The sequence below is a fragment of the Asterias amurensis genome, chromosome 11 (assembly GCF_032118995.1).
Source record: "Asterias amurensis chromosome 11, ASM3211899v1".
NCBI classification, from domain to species: domain Eukaryota; kingdom Metazoa; phylum Echinodermata; class Asteroidea; order Forcipulatida; family Asteriidae; genus Asterias; species Asterias amurensis.
This window is the reverse complement of record NC_092658.1, coordinates 18,227,223-18,247,325: the sequence shown is the minus strand read 5'-3', so window position 1 is coordinate 18,247,325 and position 20,103 is coordinate 18,227,223. Positions and strand designations below refer to the sequence as shown.

At 39.8% G+C, this 20,103-nt stretch overlaps 2 protein-coding genes across 2 annotated transcripts in view; both read right to left on the bottom strand.

Annotated features, from left to right (window-relative positions):
• The window catches only part of LOC139944244 (uncharacterized), a 34,411-nt gene extending 31,685 nt beyond the window's left edge, over positions 1 to 2,726 (bottom strand). The window contains exons 1-2 of the mRNA XM_071941219.1: positions 2,614 to 2,726; positions 854 to 1,572 (exon numbers count right to left, since the gene is read on the bottom strand). Coding sequence (XP_071797320.1) covers positions 854 to 931 — 78 coding nt within the window. The 5' untranslated portion in view covers positions 932 to 1,572; positions 2,614 to 2,726. The remainder of the gene's footprint in view (positions 1 to 853; positions 1,573 to 2,613) is intronic.
• A 1,400-nt stretch (positions 2,727 to 4,126) lies between these two features.
• On the bottom strand, positions 4,127 to 18,222 carry LOC139944243 (guanine nucleotide-binding protein subunit alpha-13-like). Its single transcript, XM_071941218.1, has 3 exons — positions 17,746 to 18,222; positions 10,981 to 11,031; positions 4,127 to 10,597 (listed from the first exon to the last, which is right to left on the bottom strand). Exons 1-3 carry the CDS (start codon positions 18,205 to 18,207, stop codon positions 10,025 to 10,027), a joined length of 1,086 nt encoding a protein of 361 aa, XP_071797319.1. The 5' UTR covers positions 18,208 to 18,222; the 3' UTR covers positions 4,127 to 10,024.
• Between the last annotated feature and the right edge of the window lie 1,881 nt (positions 18,223 to 20,103).

The window sequence follows — 20,103 nt, the reverse complement described above, 5'->3', positions numbered from 1 at the left end:
CTTGGATGTACATTGTGTCCACAATGTTGTCTCAATGTGAAATCTTGTGTGACTAGGTCTATGCAGAAAAATACAGAGACTGTGATTGTAACACAGGCCTTGTGCTTTTGCCGTGGTGCCCTTAAAAAAGTTCCCGCACAAATTTTAACTTTCCTCATAATTAAAAAAAAAAGACCCTTACATACTGGTCAGAGGAAAATTGTTTGCCCCTTCAAGATTGAAATTGAAGGCATGGTAACATCTTCAAGATACAATTTGCAGTTTGATTCTGATAAACAGGATACAGACTTCAAATCAATGCAATGTCCATGTCAGTGTTAAAGGAACACGTTGCCTTGGATCGGTCGAGTTGGTCTATGAAAAGCGTCCTGTATCCGTTTGTTATAAAATCGATATGGTTAGAAAGATGTTTTAAAAGTAGAATACAATGATCTACACAAATATGCCTCAAAATTGCGTGGTTTTCATTTTACCTCGTCGACAAACACGACGGCCATTTATGGGAGTCAAAACTTTTACTCCCATAAATGGCCGACCGTGTTAGTTCGCGACATAAAAAGAAAACCGTACAATTTTGAGTGATACTTGTGTGGATCATTATATTCTACTTTTAAAACAACTTTCTAACCATGTGCATTTCATAACAAACGGTTTCAAACGCTTTTCATAGACCAACTCGTCCGATCCAAGGCAACGTGTTCCTTTAATAATGTGTTACAAGTAACTTTTATATAAAAAACAATAACAACAAAATAAGAAGAATGGGAAAGGGGACTACGAAGGGGGAGGGGGGACTGGGAACTAGGGAAGAGGGACTTAAAAGGAAGAAGTTGGGATACAAGAAACCTCTTACCTTTACTATTCTAGTGTCAATCACATGGTCAAGAAAACCTGAGATGAGCCTCTCATTCAAGTCCGCCATGGCACCCATCCAAATACACTACTGATCCCTCCAGCTTTTAGCAGTCAGGTAGTTGTGTACACGTACACTCTGGCACAAGGTATAGGCCCAGCTGGTTTAGCCGGAGCCACGTCTTATATTAATAATTTCCGTCTGTCTGTGGAGGATGATACGCCGCTAGTTACAGGGATCTGTCTACGGCCGCCAGCCACACAGGAAAGGCGCTGTAAATTGCTCGAGTACCCATAAGATCAAGGCTGTAGCTCTCTAGCGCTCGTTGTTTTGAGAGCAGGGTACCAGCTGGTAACCACTGTATAGTCGTGTATAAGCCAAGGTTATGAGATCCAACCCCTGCTTTCTTTAGTTCGACGTTGGTGGCGATGAATAGTCCGTGAATAGCAATAAATGAAGTGTCAGCAGTTGGTGAAATGAGCTTCTGTGTACACCTTAACACAGCTACCAGCCAGGTTACCAAAGTAGAGTGAAAAGGAAACACTCACTTTCTAGATAAATTGACTGAGCTGTAGAGTTCCTTCACGTGGTCAGAGCAATCACTGCTCACGTATCTTCACAAAGTGAAGACTCCAACCACCAAAGTTTTGCAATAATTCCAATTTGTACAATAATTCCAAAGAGTACTTTTGCTTTTTCTCCAGCTGGACATCAAGGTTCTGAACAGAGTAAAACAAAAAGTTAAGCCTAAGTTTAATAAATTAGACACTAAGACAATTGACCAGGACAATTGGAGGTATGTGGCTAGTTATAACAGTTTGAAGTTGAACAAAGAAGGTAAATAATAATATGGAATACATTCTTGACTTAATAGACCTGCAGTTAAACTGCGTAGGGGAAATAAAGTAACGACCCAATATACGGAATTTTAGCCTAAACCTTGTGTCTAAAAAAAACATTAACACTTTTGAAATGGCCGCCGAATAAAAAATATATGATTGGGAAAAGGTTAACATGCTTATGGATTCAACTTCAGCCCAAAAGTCTTAAAATAGTTCACGATTGGGTGAGCACTGCTCACTGAAAGTAGTCGACATCTTGGATTGGAGTTAGCTTTGAATGCTCCAAAAAGGACTTGGGCCTACCTAGCCTCACAAATTGAATGCTAATTCCCCCGCAGCCTAATTTTCATACCGTTTGCGTTGACGTTGGTTTAATCAGCAGGATCCACAAGTTTGGATGTAAAGCTAATTTTCATACCCTTACATTTACAAAAGTAAGCAGTGCAGTGCTTGCTCGTATAACTATTTTGGTTTCGTTCCGCTATCGTCTCCTGTAACGGGAGACGCTAGCAGAATGAAACCGAAATAGTTCTAGGTAGGACATGTAGGAGGAGTATGCAGTGCTCATCCAATCCTGAGTTATTTTCAGACTTTTTGGTGTCAAATGAAAGTTGAGTCCATAAGCCATTCATAAAACTTTGTTTACCCCAGAATCATATATTTTTTATTTTCAAAGGTGGATAGATTTTTGGGAAAGACCATGATTTAGATAGTTTACCATTTTTTACCAGCAGAATGCGGCCGACGAGTACGATTACAAAAGTTAGTTGGAAAAGACTGGAGCATGGACGCAGGACAGACTCCCACCCAGAGAGAGTGGTCAAAAAATGGCCGGCTGGACACTCGGTTTGAACAATTTGAGGAATAAAAGTCAATGAGTATTTAACGTAATTGGGGAACTTTTAAACAGGTACTTACCTCTACAACCTGTTCTAGCTGTGTAGTTTCGAAAACTAACTAAACTAATAAGACGTGTCAGACACAGGGGACCGACCGCGACGACATCGACACCGACCGGCCGTGCATGCATGGATGATGGAGTTTTTGAGTTTATGTGACGTGCACGTAAAATAATGGTCCAACATGACTGAAACGCGAGAGGGCGCCCGACCGTTTTTATGGACAAAACTACACTACAGACTTCTTTAAGATTTTTTGCTAATTATCCCAGAAAATAACACCACTCACTGCTGCTAATTTTCTTGAAGTATATCCCTTACAAGCCAATGGGAATCTTTTCTGTAAGTGTAGGGGGCGTGGGCCGGGTTCTGAGTGTAGGGGCGTGGCTCTGTGCTTATGGGCGCATGGGTTCTGAGTGTGGGGGGGGGGGGGCTCTGAGTGTAGGGGTGTGAGCTCCGAGTGTAGGGGGCGTGGGCTCCGAGTGTAGGGGGCGTGGGCTCTGAGTGTAGGGGGCGTGGGCTCTGAGTGTAGGGGGCGTGGGATCTGAGTGTAGGGGGCGTGGGCTCTGAGTGTAGGGGGCGTGGGCTCTGAGTGTAGGGGGCGTGGGATCTGAGTGTAGGGGGCGTGGGCTCTGAGTGTAGGGGGCGTGGGCTCTGAGTGTAGGGGGCGTGGGCTCTGAGTGTAGGGGGCGTGGGCTCTGAGAGTAGGGGCGCGGGCTCTGAGTGTAGGGGGCGTGGGCTCTGAGTGTAGGGGGCGTGGGCTCTGAGTGTAGGGGGCGTGGGCTCTGAGAGTAGGGGCGCGGGCTCTGAGTGTAGGGGGCAAGGGCTCTGAGTGTATGGGGCATGGGCTCTGAGTGTAGGGGCGTGGGCTCTGATTGTATGGGGCATGGGCTCTGAGTGTAGGGGCGTGGGCTCTGAGAGTAGGGGCTCACAGTGTAATGGTGGCCTATTCTGAGTGTAGGTGGGCATGAGCTGTGAGTGTAGGGGCTTGAGTTCTAATGTAGGGGGATGGGCTCTGAGGGTAGGGGCATGAGCGTTGGAGCTCGAGACCATCTTAAGACATTTTATAATGGTCTCAGTCTCTGTTCGATCGACCAGCAAAATCTGGGAAGGGCTGGTCTTGGTCACGGGAGGTCTGGTCCTTCTTTTGGTTACGGTTTTGAAAGCACAGAATAGTCTCTCTTAGCAGAAACAGGTTAAAAGCCAAAACTACATTGTGGCTGGTGCCCCACTCAATTTATGCTTAGCAAAGAAGTTTGTCAAGCAGTATTTTGTGCTTTACCATGTTTACAGCTTATGAAATTGGGTTCTGGTCTCTAATTTGCAGAGATATAAGTACCCTGTCTAAGCAAAAGGTTTGTCTTCCAATGAATACCAGACAACCAATGTTATAGAAAAAGATGGCTTTACTTGACAAAACCTGCATGGAGGTGAGGTGACACAGTCCACTTACATGTAAAACATTTCAGACACAAAACAAAACATTTGCAAAACAGATTTCTTTTTATTATTTTTAAGTGTAAAAAGCCTCAAAGTATAAAAAAGTAACCCAGAAACCTTTCTTAAAGAAAGCTTTGTGCTTATTGAAAAATGCATAGTTTTTGTTGTTGTTGCTGTACAAAAGTAAGAAAAAGTAAGTTGCTATTTCAGACTACATGAAGTTTATAACATTGCTCTTGTTATATTTCTTGCTTTCCCCTATGTCCCTTATTTGAACCAAGAAATGCTGTCAGCATTTAACTAAAAAATGTTTTCAGCCTTTGAACCAGTAAATGCATTCATACAGGCAAGGTTGTAAAGATAACAACATAAAAATAATTTTAGAAACAATCACTTAAAAATAGAAGTTAAACATAATGTCCCCAAACTGGCACTTTGTGCTTCAGCTTTTAGATGTACATGTACTTAAAAATGGAAACAATACTTCAAATCAGGGTGTAAATACTAAAGGAAATCCCTTTTTCAAAGATAGCTCAAATTACGGTAAATCCCAACTTTTTGTAACATCCAAGTTGGGATAGTTTTAACGCTAAACACTTATTAAGGAAGGAATATTTATCTCTCCCTATCTGGGTTTCTGTATATATAATAGTAGTGGGAGATAGTACTTACATGTATACAGCAGTTCATTTGCTATCAATCAATTTCTTTCTGTCCCTACATGTACACAAAGAGTTTTATAAAAAGCTACAAAATATAACAAACTTACTTCCTGCACACAACAAAAATAAAACAAAATTCATAATGCCAAATAATATGTTTAAAAGCTTAAGTACTGCTCTTTAAAATGTGTATACCAAAAACAGCTACATCCATTGTGCATTTATTTCAGAAATACAATACTCGGGTCACTATTCTTGCAGTGACCTTCCTTTTGTCGTTACCACTTCACGTCATCGAATAATATAGCTTCCTGCTAAAAAAATTGCAACAGATTTACCCCAACTACATGTGGCCAGGAACCACCGCTTACTGCACTATTTTGATGGATGGAAGTCAGTACCTTAATAATGTATCGTCTGCATGCATTTCAAGCACCCATCATGTCAAACAAACACCATAAAACAATGTGCACCCTATTTTTAATACATTTATCTGTACACTGCATAACTTACATCATGCAGGGCCCAATTTCAAGGCACTTAATTATAATATATGGGAGACTCTAGATGTAATCTTAAAGTATTGCACATACTCAGACCGACATTGTCATCATGTAGTACTGAGCATGCGCGCGCCCCCTCGGAGTCACAAAAAAGACCATTATGTCTGCTGCCACCAGCGTCTCAAAAGTCTCCTATTAAAATAGACACCATTGCATATGACGTCACTAGCCGATATAGCGCCCTCACTAACATGACTAAGGTCAAAGGAAGACCTGCCATTGGCCGAGACTTGTGCGTTGCGCATACGCTTCCATTGTTTAACCTCTGTGATGGCGGCCAATGTGAGGGATCTATACCAACACTCCGATAATAACAATTCAAAATGATGATGACCGTATAACAAAATGATATAACAATACAATGTTAGATAGCTCAGTTGGTAGAGCGCCGGCACGTTAATCCAGAGGTTGTTGGTTTGAATCGCACTCTAGTCAATTCTGTTCAACCCCAAAAAATGTATGAGCAGTCACTACTTTATAAGAGAAAGAGTGTACAGTTCAATCAAAAATTTTAACAATTTGACAATTTGCTGTGGTTGGGAACAGACATTCATTCATTGGAATAATTGTACAACTGTGGTCAGAGTCCAAGAAAATGTGCAGTTGGGTTTTAATAAGCTGTAGAGATGATTAGGTTTGAAGTTAATAAGGGAATCAATGTTTGGTGAAGAGGTTTTCAACTAGTGGTTTAATCCCAACGAGGCCTGGTTCTTGATAATTTTACCGAGACGAAGTCGAGGTAAATTATAAAGAACCTGGCTTCGGCGGGTTTAAACCACTAGTTGAAAACCGATTCAACACACTTTGATTCCCATTCATAAATACCTTTTCGGTCAAAAACATCATCACTTTTTGGTAAAAAAATAAAATAAATGCAAAAATTATAATTGTTAAATGATTTCTTTCAACACAACACCCCTCAAGCTATGAAATGGTAAGGCCCTCCACCGCCCTCGGGTAAACAACTCCTTATAAGGGAATGCTGTGCATGTCGCGCGTATCCCGTAATGTGGCACAACTGTTTCAGCCGTTGCTCTCGACCAATAGGAATGAAGAAACTGTCTTAAAAGAACAGGTGCAAGGTCGCGTGTTACGCCCATGAATTAACACTTTTTACCGGTCATATACAAAGGTTTATACACACCCACGTGACGCGCTCTCCACCAATAGGAATAGCGAAACTGTCTGAGGTATTTATGCATGTAAATTTAAAGCTGTCAACAACATCATAAACATCCACTACATCATTTTTCCAGAAGCTGATCAGATCATACTGATCAAAACATCTAGTTAAAACCAATGGCTCTTTTCAGAACCACTCATTTAGAGTATTACCGCAAACCATTTTATTTATCATAAACAGCACATTATTTCCTGGGCATAATGTACAGTGTACCGATTAATTCCCGGACGGGGCCAGATCATCAATTCTTGTCAGTCAGGAAATGCTGGGAATGTATTTTAGGCATCTTTACCTAAATGTCACATGAGAAGTAGGTTTTATTAGTATGAAGCTGACCAGGAAATGGATTGTGCTTGTTCTGTCATTCCTCAAACAGAAGAACAGAGAACCACCAGTGAGCAGGATACCAGTCAGGACACATAATGTCTTCACAATTTTGAAACACAAAGTAAGGCACTACAGGAAGATCTATAACAGTCTTCCACAGCTTCTTGGTCTGATGTACATGTATACACTATGCAACAATTCTACACAGTGTTACGTATACATAGATAACTATAATTTAAAATAAGGAAAACTTGTCTATCATGCCATTTATCTTTAAAAGTAGTTTAACACCAAGTTAAATGTAGTAAACAAGCATATCTTCACCCAAATAAAATAAAAAATACTGTAGCATAGTACACGTAGTACTACACTGAAATACATTTAAATCTACAAACTTAATTTACAAAATTGTCATCATTGCAGAGGAAACAATTTTGTGATGTGAACTAAGTAACCGTGATGGTGGCCAAAGTGTTATTCACAAGACTGCAATTTAACTGGGGTCCCTTGCTTAATTTGAGCAAGGTTGTAAAATGTAGCAATGGATGTCAAGATTTTGCAAGAGAACTTGTAGAATTTTACAATCACACTACAATTTAGCAAGGAACCTTTGCTAAATTGCTCTCATGTGAAAGGGGCTCAAAGCAAACAAATTGGTCTACATGTAGTTGGCCAACAAGAGAAAAAAGCCATGGTCATATAAATCATGATCACACATCCTCTACCAGTAGAGGAAACATGACCTCATGATGCTGCAATGGCTTTTCACCATTTCAGTTAAAGCTCAGTTGCCAACACTCTATAAGGAAGTTGGAACAGGCTCAAGGAACTAGTAAGCAAAGCGCTGCTTAGAAATAGACAGGGAGGCCAAAGTACTTTTAAAGGGAAGGTACACGTTTTGTAATTACGTAAAACAAATATTAACTTAAAAACTGACTTATATCAATATAAACTACAAGGGAAACTGACTGGGTAAATTGTGAAATGTTTTTTGGGTTGAACAAAGAGGTGACTAGAGTGGGATTCGAACCAACGACCTCCGGAACATTAATCTGGAGGTCGTTGGTTCGAATCCCACTCTAGTCAATTCTTTGTTCAACCCCCAAAATCATTTAAAAACTGACTTGTAACGAGCGTTGATAGTATAAAACATTGTCAGAAACGGCTCCCTCTGAAGTAGCATAGATTTTGAAATAGAGGTAATTTCTCACTAAAATAATAAAAGACTTCTAGCTAGAAGTCTTTTATTCTTATCTGAGAGCACACACATTCAGTCAACGAGGGTGTTTTTTCTTTCATAATTTTCCAATTGAGCTCAAATTTTCACAGGTTTGTTGTTTTATGCATATGTTGAGATACACCAAGTGAGAACACTGGTCTTTGACAATTACTAATAGTGTACCTTCCCTTTAAAGGCAGTGGACACTATTGGTAATTACTCAAAATAATTATTGGCCTTTCTTGGTTATGAGTAATGGGGAGAGGTTGATGGTATAAAACATTGTGAGAAACGACTTCTACTGAAGTGCCATAGTTTTGGAGAAAAAAGTAATTTTCCACGAATTTGATTTTGAGACCTCAGATTTAGAACTTGAGGTCTCAAAATCAACGATCTAAACGCACACAACTTCGTGTGACAAAGGTTACTTTTCTTTCATTATTATTTCGCAACTTCGATGACCGATTGAGCTCAAATTTCCACAGGTTTGTTATTTTATGCATATGTTGAGATACACAAACTGTGAAGGCTAGTCTTTGACAATTACCAATAGTGTCTACTGCCTTTAAGCTTCATGCACAAACCCAATTTGTTGTACATAGACATTAACGCAAATACACAGTAAACACGCTGTAGGCTTTGAATGAGGTGCATGCTGGTCTAGCTAGTGCTCAAGTTTTTTATCCCTAGCTAGACCAGCATGCACCCCATTCAACAGTATCGCTTGCGAAATTTGTAGTTGTGAAAAGGTGTATGGTGGTGTCCTCCTTTATCATGATATCACTTTTTGCTAAAACGCAGACCTCATCTTCCGTTAAAGCCAGTGGACCCTTTTGGTACAGAAAAAAAAAAAAAAGTTCACAGATTTACAAATAACTTACAGGGTTTACAGAAGGTAGGGGTGAAATACTTCTCTTGAAATATTATTTCATGAAATGCTTTACTTTTTGAGAAAACAGTAAAACAATATCAATTCTTGTTAATGAGAATTACGGATTTATTTTAAACACATGTCATGACACGGCGAAACGCGCGGATACAAGGGTGGGTTTTCCCAATATTTTCTCCCGACTCCGATGACCGATTAAGCCCAAGTTTTCACAGGTTTGTTATTTGATATAGAAGTTGTGATACATGAAGTGTGGGCCTTGGACAATACTGTTTACCGAAAGGGTCCAATGGATTTAACAAGGAAGTAGGGCGTTAACTGTGCTTTACCAACTGCGTAGTGTAACAGAGCAAAAATATAAAGTTTTTAACATCGCAATGCCATCAGTTCAGATTTACAATGGTTATGGTTAGCAAAAAAAAAAAATTCTGCCAAGGCACCATGTTGTTAGCAGAAAAACGCCTGCTTACAGAGTTATACAAAATCCCATGGATTTTCCCAAAAGAAATTGAGACATGGTAATTTGGCTTGTGACCTTGTTCTGGTAAGCAGAAGTGCTTTGTGCTTAGCGGCTCTACGAAAGGAGTCGAGAGGACAACAAGTGAGGTAGCTGCAATGAGTTAATCAGTGGGCACATACCGGTATACAAAGGCATGAAGGAGATTCTATCAAGAGCAAAGTTCTTGTCTGAGTAAAATATTTTATAAGTGTAAATTTCAGCCGACAAATTTCATAAGAGTTAACCGATGAATTTGTAGGCTGCTTGTAAAAATGGCCTACGTACATACTGCCATTAAAATTAATAAAGCAACAGACTAAAAAAAATATTTTTTTCATGTCAATGCCAACAAAATTGTGCATAAAAATATACATTTTGTTAAAAAAATACCTACAAACTAAACATTATTTACAATGACTGGTTTGGCGCAACTCTGATGCACCTGTCTGAAAAGGGTGCAACTTTTCCCTAAAAACAAGCACCATTTAACCCCAGCACTTTCTATGTGTGCAGAAATTGATTTGTGTCTATCTGAACGTTTCTGACCTGCGATGCATCCCCTCCCGCATCCCAGTCTTAAAAGAAGCATAGATTCATAGAGGGAAAGAAAAGGCACAAGAGAGTGGATTATTTCGATACTTAAAAATGTTATGTTGTGAGCATCAGGTTGTCCAGGTTCTTCTTCAAGATGGTGACCTTCACGGCGTCAAACACACGCTTTATATTTTGCGTGTCGATGGCAGTGGTGAAATGGTGGAAGAGCGCCTTGCTGCGGTCACGGCGACGCATGTCGAACATGAGAAGGATAAAGTCCTGTACCTGTTTCATGTTAGCGGATTCGCCTTCAAACTCAGGGAAGTAGTCCTTGAGGCTTACCACCTTGACTTTCTGCTCCAGAAGGTCCGTTTTATTTAAGAAGAGGATGACTGACACCGTCGAGAAGTACTTGTGATTGACGATGGTATCGAAGATGTTGCATGACTCTACTAGTCGGTTTGTCACGCGGTCCTCCATCAGGACCTGATCGAACTCGCTGGACGACACCAAGAAGAGGATGGACGTGACGTTCTCGAAGCACTGGAACCACTTCTGTCGTTGCGACCGCTGCCCGCCGACGTCGACAAAGCGAAAGGGGACGTTCTTGATGTCGATGACGTGCTCGACGATACCCTTGGTAGCTTTCCGTGCGAAGAGAATGTCTTGCCTAGTAGGGAGGAAATCCTGCATTTTTGTTGGGCGAAAAACAACCCCAAAATATATCTGATTAAAAAACAACCAAAGTGATTATGTGTGATGTGCATAATTCGTAAGTTAAACTTGTTTTGTTTAGACATCATGACATTTGCAGGCTGTGCATGTGTGCTGTATTGAAGTTTTGTGCCACGTGTATGAAGTTTTGATGCAACGGAGAGTAGATGACATAATTGTCACTATCGATTACAAAATATAGAGCCAAACCCTGTTGTTAGCACAGCTCATAATTATTTGTGAAGGTGAATCTTTGCTTTATTTTTCCACTAGCCAGCCAGGCTTTCAAACTTAAAAAAAAAAAAAAAACCTGATTTTTATCATGGAATACTAGAAACAATAAGTGGGGGGCTTACCTCTTGTCCAACCCGATCCAGCTCATTTAAGAAATACTTGACTGAATCTGCCTGGAAAACAATTTGAAAAAAAAATAACATCAGTACAAAACATGACCTTGATCTCAGGATCATTTGAAACTACCTGTTGCAACCTCCATATTTAAAATACATGTATTTCACATACATTATAATGGGCAAGGACACCAAGGCATTTTCTCCTTTGGTAAAGAGGACCCTATGAGGAAACTGTAAATTTCTACTGAAGTATTTCGAGGGCACCAACGCAAGTCCCAGGGGGCATGAGGGCAATCACCTTCGTTTCCAGTCTGCTTTGGTAAATTACTCAAAATGGATGTTAGCAGCATCTTCTTGGTAACGAGCAATGGAGAGTTTAAGATGTTGAATTTTCATCGAGGATAGAAAATATTCATTTCGGTGTTACCCGTACACGTGGTGTGTGTTGTTTGGTAGTATTTTCAGTGGTCACATGCTCTCCTTTCAGACAGTTCCAAAACCACACATAGTATTTTAACACGCAGTGGATGGCTTGGCACCCTTGTACACAATCTGACAATAGAGAGTTGTTGATAGTATAAAACACTGTGACAAACCACTCCCTCTCAAGTAACGTACATGTAGTTTTTAAGAAAGAGGTAGTTTCTCACAATGATAAAAGACTTCAGCTGAAGCCTTTTAATTTATGCATCTGAAAGCACACAAATTAATGCAACAGTGGTGTTTTTTTCTTTCATTATTCTCTTGCAAATTTGATGACAAATTGAGCCCAAATTTTCACAAGTTTGTTATTTTATGCATACATGTATGTTGGGATACACCAAGTGAGAATACTGGTCGTTGTTAATTACCAAATGTGCCCAGTACGTTTTAAAAATGTCCTAAAAGTCAACCCCATTCTATCATAACTAATACTCGGAAGCAGAGTTACTTCGGAAGTAGAGTAAGCGTTCATTTGTAGTGGTTTTTCTATCTATTTGCAAATCTTTGAGCCGAGACATTCATAATAAAAATGAATGAGGCTTTTACAGACAGTAGGCGAGCCTGAAAACGCTCACTACAGTAGGTTTGGAAACACTTCCGTGTAGGAATAAAAGCCTTGTTTGTTTTGTGTGAATGGTACATTGATAGTACTTCACTGCAGTCAGTAAAATCACTTGTACATTAGTCGTCAAATCTGTGGGCACGTACTCAATAATACAACCAGGGAGCGATAGTTTCATCCAGCAATTTTGCATATAGCAAAACAATTAGCATTGAACTTATTTTGTGCACACTGGCTGCATATTATGAGTGGCAAATTTTGATTGTCGAGCACCAATTTTGTAGTTCTTGTGTAGCATTTTGCTCTCCCTGCTATAATAAAAGGGAAAAAGTTTCCGGTAACACCATGTAATCATAACCTCCAAATGAGTTGTGGTGTGTCTGAAAAGAACCGTTGGTTCAGAACCATCTAGAAGCACCCCAACTCATTTAGAGATTATCATTATGGTGTTACTGGCCGCTAACCTCAATCAATCAATCAATCAAACAAAATTTGTATAGCGCCTAAATCAAAAGTTTGCTCAAAGGCGCTGAGGCACAGAAGAAATAAAAAGTCATTGATGGTAGGCCTCCTGAAACAAGTGGGCTTTCAGAAATGCCTTGAATGTGTTGAATGATGTTATGCCCCTAATGTGATTGGGAAGTTTATTCCAGAGTTTAGGTCCATATACCAAGAAGACTCTATCAGCAAAGGTGATGTGACCTCACTACTGTAATACACACCATGCAAAGTTTCAAATCCTTCGTTTCTTTCAGTCAGTTCTAACACCACCCCTGTGCATTTTGTAACATATTGTACAAAGTACACTTTTACAAATTTGAACCTTTCAGCATCGATTTTGACCATTTCCTTGCCAAACAATTCTGCACAGTGAATGTTTATTTGTCTTCCTGTTCATTATGTCCCGAACCATTTCCTTGCTGACCCTATATTATGCCAACCACATTGTACCATGTACAAACACAGACTACAATAGTTTTTGTACTGTAGCAAGAAAAAACACAAGCTTAAAATCAATGCACAACCCTGACTTTCCTTAGCAGAAAAATCCTTTAAAGACACTGGACACTAGTGAAAGACTAGTCTTCTCAACATATATGCATAAAATAACAAACGTGTGAAAATTTGAACTCAATTGGTCATCGAAGTTGCGAAATAACTATGAAAGAAAAAACACCCTTGGTCTTTGACAATTACCAAAGGTGTCCAGTGTCTTGAACAGAAAAAATCCTTATAGGAACCTTACAGAGTTGGTAAGAAACAAAAATCACGAAAATCACAGACTTACATAAAACTTACACGGTCTAATGATGATGATAGTAGAAAACATCCCTTGAAATATTTCTGTCTGATTGAAGTTTCATATTTGATGAGAAATAAATAATCTTATTTTGCATTTGGAGGTTGTCACTCAGGGAGCGTTTTATTCTTTTTTGTTTTGGCATCGATGCAATGCAGAATTTGTAATCGTTTTTTCCCACAATTTTTCTCGTGACCCAGATGGCCAATTGATCTCAAACTTCTACATGTTTGATAGTTTATGTATGGTGGATCACATAAAGTGCTTACACTGCCAGCAACAGTTTTGTAACGCTCACTTCAAGTTTTGGGGTATGAACAAAGAAAAATTTACTGGAGCGTGTATTATGCTGTCGCTCTGCCGAGCGCGCCATATTTTTGACTGCGCCAGGGTGCTCTCAATAGTATTTTTATCACTTGCAGGAAATTAGTAAGCAATATTTTTGCTTAAGCAGCTCTATGCAATTGGGCCCAGAGCCATGGTCTCCGAGGCCTCCAAGCTCCAAGTGTAGTTGTTTAAGGCCTGGTGGTTGTGTGAATATAAATAGAAATAGTTCATGCGGAAAGTAGTCAACTACATAGGCCTACTGTACACATCATGCATTTCCTACTATGAAACATACAATAAGCCCACATGTATTTAGGGTGCAATAATAAATCATTTCAGATCTGAATATACCAGCCATGGCCAAACAATCTATAAGTTCAGAGGTCACCATGCAAACATTGTAGTGGCACTCCCACCATGAATTGTGTCCTTTGAATAGTCACAACAAATCATTCATGAGTGAACAACGCTTGTGTTTTGATTTTGTTTTAGACACCATGCTGGGAGTTTGAATCACATAATCTGGAAAAACTGTTCTGTCCCAACTTGATAATCACCCCAATTGGGACTGGTCCCAACTTGAGTGATACAAAATATTAACTTGTTTTTTTACCCTTTACTACACCGATGTCAGTCAGCAAGTATAATACTCATCACTTTCCCGAATTACCTAGAAAAATCACAGGCCTAATGTAGTACTCGAGTGGGCTTCAAATCCACACCAAATATGAAGTTCTAGAGTAGTTCTTGAGTACATAGTGTCTAACATACTAACTAGAATTGCAACGGTTGTGGGTTAGAATCCCATCCGAATAATATCTCTGTGATTTTTTTCACTGAATTTGGGAAAGTACCGAGTGTACAGTGCTAATACACATCGTGTAAGGGTAAAGAAATATTATTGAGTGTTACAGTTGGGGCACCCAAACTATAGTTGGGATTGCCCATAGAGCTCTACAGGATGAGCAATTGACAGTTGATCAAACGTGCGTGGACTGCTGTATTTAGTGCTGTGTGGCACAGGTACAGTTAAACACCTTTGGTGGAGTGCTAGCTCAAACGGCATTTATGAAAGGATTATCAAGATTTTTTCTGCCTAACAAAAGCATTGTTTGCCGCTTTAACAAACCGCTTTGTTCATGTTGCCTTGCTCATATAAGTGGGAATGGGGCTCATATGGAGAGACTGGCTCTAACTTATACCCTTACATACTTCGATCACAACTATTATAGTTAATCCATTGGGGCAGGGGCACATCCCACCTAAAACATTTAAGTTGAGACTAGTCCCAACTATAAATGGGGTGCCTGTCAAGTTGGGGACAACCAAAGCCAACAAATACAGGCCTGGAATTTCATCTTTGAAAGGGCATGAGCCATTTTCATTTTGCAAAGGGCACTTCCAATGGAAAGTCAAGGGGAAACTTTTGACATCTGAAGGGGCGCCAAGGTCAAGACCAGGAGCAATGGAGGCTGGCCTCCTTGGCCTGTGTGTATAATGTAATTCCGATGTACGAGGCATTTTCTACTTTTTAATGGGCACCCTACGAGGAAATTATTCAGAGCATTTCCAGGGCACCAAGGCAATGATAATGGGGTACAGAGATAATCACCCTTGGTGCCTCCGTAAAGTAACAGGCCTGCGCTTTGGAGCGAACGATTGATGTGAATCAATTGGGCTTCAGACCCTACATGATTGCATGGGGATTTCCCCAGTTGGAGTTTTTTTTATGAATCACTATCTCTTAAGGTACATGTATCTTCAGGCCTTATGGATGCACAAATGTTGCCTTTCCAACAAAAATATGCCCTTTATTAGCCTGCCTCATTTGAAACTATTCTATTTACTATTTCCTCGTCCCACCTTCAATTGTCTTTTGTACTTTAATCCTTTGTGGTCAAACCAGGCCTTCACTACCCCCCTCCCTCTTCATTGTTTATCACATGCTTTTTGCTGTGTGTTCCCCTCACCCTCTCCGGCCCCCTCTCTCTATTCATGTACCCTCTCTCTATTCATGTACCGTAGTATGTACCTCACTGCTTACTATTTATGTTACACAATACACTCCCATGGGTACAATTAGCTACCTGTTCATGTTTGTTGCATTCTCATTGAGAAAGACTTTGCTGGGGTGGAAACATCGAGCCATTAAATATGTACTATTAAAAAAAAAATTGTTAAAATAAATCATTATTTTTTTAAATAATTTTAATTATTTTTTTTTACAAAATTAATTAAAATAATAATAATAATTAAAATAGTTCCCAGGGCTCGAATTTGCCACTGCACCAGAGGCCAGTGATTTTACCATCAGGCAAGTTTTAACTCATGACCTGACAAGTCTGTTGGGCTCATGTTTTTCAATTGATTAATTTTGATCCTCCTCTGGACTAGTACTAAAGACAGTGGACACTATTGGTAATTGTCAATGACTAGTCTTCACAGTTGGTGTAGCTCAACATAAAACAACAAACCTGTGAAAATTTGAGCTCAATCGGTAGTTGAAGTTGCGAGATAATAATGAAAGAAAAAAACACCCGTGTCCCTTGTCATACGAAGTTGTGTGCTTTCTGATGCTTGATTTGGAGACCTCAACATCTAAACTTGAGGTCTCGAAATCAAATTCGTGGAAAATTACTTCTTTCTCAAAAACTACATGTACGTCACTTCAGAGGGAGCTGTTTCTAACAATATTTTATATTATAACACCCCTTGCAAGTATTCTGCCTGCTCATTGGTTTAGAGCGCGTCACATGACATGTCTTAGTTTTGCTAGACGACGGCCGTGTGATAGTGCGTCGGTTTGCCATGCGCTAGTCCGAAGACTAGCACACGGCGCCGTGCGCTAGTCCGACAGACTAGCACACGGCGTGCAGTACCCAGACGTCCGTTGCGTGTACGAGGATGATAAATTAATAGTCTGTAACCGTTTCGGATTGCAGGACACTACATGCAACACAGTAAGTAAAAGTGTTTGCAATCTGTATTCGCGTCGTCCGTGGATTGTAGCATTCAGGTCTGTAACTTAATAATAATAGTACAGTATTTAGAAATGTTTGGGGTGTTATAAAACAAATATTGACTGCTTTTACTCGTGCAATGGTTAAAAACTATGACTCCCTCGGTGATCCCCGGAGCGTTCTATTTTCCCTCGGCTTCGCCTCGGGAAAATAGAACGCTCCGGGGATCACCTCGGGAGTCATAGTTTTAACCATAGCACTCGAAGCAGTCAATATTTGTATACTATCAACCTGTCCCCATTACTCGTAATCAAGAAAGGTTTTATGATGATAATTATTTTGAGTTATTAACAAAAGTGTCCACTGCCTTTAAAGCGGGATCTGATCGCCCTTGTGGATTAATGGGTGATCAAAAGTTTTGTGGGTACGCAAAGGGCAATTTGAGGGCGAACATCCGAAAGGCCCGAAAACATTTTAGATATTATTAGGCCTATTAACCTCAAAAATACTGTGATCGTAACCGTCCATCCTCCCATTGGTCAGAGATTGGGAGGATGGAGTAACACTAACACTCACTAGCGGAAGGAACACATCCAGGAGTATTTGCAACTAACCTAAACGACCTTTTTAACATGATTTTGACATTATCTGGCGTACAAATGTTTAAAATTAGACCCAGTAACTGGGGCGCAGTACTCCTTTTTCAAAATTTGACATTAACGACCGATAATGTCAAAATTCGAAAAAGGAGTACAGCGCCCCAGTTACTGGGTCTAGTTTAAAATAAACCATTGTTGGGTCCAGAAATTCTGACTAGAGCACCATGCCAGGCCTTCAAATAACCCTTGGCCCCTTCTTCAGCTTTGGTGCCCTTTGCATAATTATTTGCAAAGTTCCAATACAAGTTAAAATTTAAACTTTCATTCGTCTTTACTTTTTTAACTTACTCAATACATACAATAGAAATGTGCTTTACCAGAGGAAAATTCCTGGGCCCTTTCATGAATGACATTCAAAGCTTGCATGCACTGTGACTGCATGTATGACCTTTATAAGTTATAGACTAATTTAGACTTAGAGTTCATCATTTTTGTTATCATCAATGTAATAACTTGTTGATAGGAACTGAAACTCACCATTTGAAATTCCCGTCTTCTGTCATATGCCCCCTGTATTCCACTGTCGCTCCACAGAGCGTAGCAGCTCGGTACAAACTGCATAAAATACGAGGGTTCAACGAGCTGAGTTGTATCGCACGTAAGAATAACACCTCCCTGTTTCTCGTTGGACGGGTCCCCCCACGGGATATCCAGCTTTTTCCGGGCGTCCTGCAGCACCTTCAGCCCCTTGATAATGTTCGAGAAAATGATGGTACGGTAGTCGCGTAGATCTTCATCGCTGAATTCCTGTCCGTGGATGATTTTCATCTGTTTGAGGAAAGTGCTCTTCCCACTCTCGCCGGCACCGAGTAAGAGGATCTTGATCTCTCTCTTCAGATAGGACTTGTCCTTCGTCAACTCTTTATCGATGGCTTTACTCCTAGATCTTGCCTCCAACTCTTGCGGAGAGAGGCAACACGTTATTACACCGCCCGCCATGTTGACTACTTAAAAACTTCCAATACCACACCCATGACGTCACAAGCCGGAAGTAAAAGTTCGCGTGTGATGGACGTCCGTGTGCAGTCTAGACTTGATTTCAAGTCTGCATCAGCCACGAACACGCATTTCAAGAGTAGACCTTATACCTACAAATTGTTTAATCCTTTAAATCTTTTAAACACGTCATTTTTAGCTGTAACCCCCCCCCCCCCACGCTACTACTGTCGAGTTACTTTAAATCGACTAAGATACAGTGAAGAAAGACTGAGCTTTACGTACCCATTTCAACGGTGTTTTGATAGTCTCACCAAAAAGTTACAAAAATAATAGTATCCTCACACAAACATACAATACATTTATCGGTAATAACTCAAAATATAGCATCAAAACTTTGTTGTCGAAAGAAGTGATTTCCCATGAATTTTGATTTCGAGACCTAACATTATAGATTTTTAATGATCAAGCAATTGAAAGCAACTTCGTGTAACAAGTTTTTTTTTTCTTCCATTACTATCATCGCGACTTATTAGACGACCAATTGAGCTAAAATTTTCACCGAGGTTTGTTATATTGAGAACCGTGAGAAGACTGGTTGACAATTACTAATATGTCCAGTGTAATATAAAACAATTCAGATTTATGATTTATAAAACAAGTTTTGTTGTATGTATGAAAGCCCCTCATATATCGCATGGCATGTCTTTACAGAAATGTCAAACAAGGCCTAAAGAACTATTCGTAAACAATTAAATCTTGAGACGCTAACGGTTGTCTGGGATGAATCTTCTGTGGCTCCAAATGAATAACACTAGTTTCCCCCTTCTTAAACCTTCGGAGAATTATTGTTTACCGTAAAAACTAAAATATTATTGCCTATAGCCTACAGTAAAAACTAAACCATGTGTATACGGGTACCGAGTATTATTCATCTGTTCATTTTCGGTTGGCCCCAAAAATATAATTTGATGTGGTTTCTTAAAAAAAACCTGCTGATTGATACTCGGAAATCTGGTTGTAATAATCCATCAAACAGAGGGCGCTATGCACATTTAGCGGTCTCCACATTCTTGGCAATTTCGACGATGCCATGACCTAACGCTCGTGGGTGTATAAAATCGCCCGCAAAAAATGTTTTTTTTTGTTAAGAAATCCAGCATACTATTTATTTACCAATGAGCACTGAAATGTATTGCATGCCAGGAAATAGACTGGAATGTATACTGTAGGGCCTAATTTCATTATGCCTGTAGACACAAACAAATTGCTAAGCACATAAAGATATAAAGGTAAACAGAAACTGGCTACCCAAAAAAAATGAATTTAAGAAGCGTTACCGCGGTAATGCTCTCAGATTGTGTTCCTATATATAGGGATTACTCTTCCCATTTAGACATAATACATGTACTCTGAAATGGCAATAAACTTGGGACGGTGAGAAGTATACAGCTTTAGACAATAAGCTGTTGCATCGTTTGAGAAACATTTCACTTCTAAGTACATACGGGTATGGAAAACGGCGTACCACTTGTTATCCCCAAAAAATTGAATATAGGAAGCGTTACTGCGGTAACGCTTCTCAGATTGTATTCCTAAAGGGATTATTCTTCCTATTTTGGACACAATAATTGAACTCTAAAAATTATTGGCAACACAAACTTGAAAGTAAATAAAGTGACAAATATTGTAAATTATGTAAACCTCAAGCCGAAAAACAACATAAATCTGCTCACACAGCAGGAAGTATCCTCGAGCCCAGTAAATGATTAATGACTAGCACTGACTGTATGTGTTTACCTCAAGCCCAATAATATTAAGTTAAATTGGCTCATCAGTTAGGAAGTATCATGAAGCCTAACAAGGGCATAGAAATGTTCTTGAGCCCATTAATGAAAA

Coding starts and splice junctions, on each gene's coding strand:
- LOC139944243 (XM_071941218.1), bottom strand. CDS start 18,207: ATGGCGGGCGGTGTAATAACGTGTTGCCTCTCTCCGCAAGAGTTGGAG. Junction 11,032..17,745: donor GAAGACGGGAATTTCAAATG/GTGAGTTTCAGT, acceptor ATTGTTTTCCAG/GCAGATTCAGTCAAGTATTT. Junction 10,598..10,980: donor TGGATCGGGTTGGACAAGAG/GTAAGCCCCCCA, acceptor ACAAAAATGCAG/GATTTCCTCCCTACTAGGCA.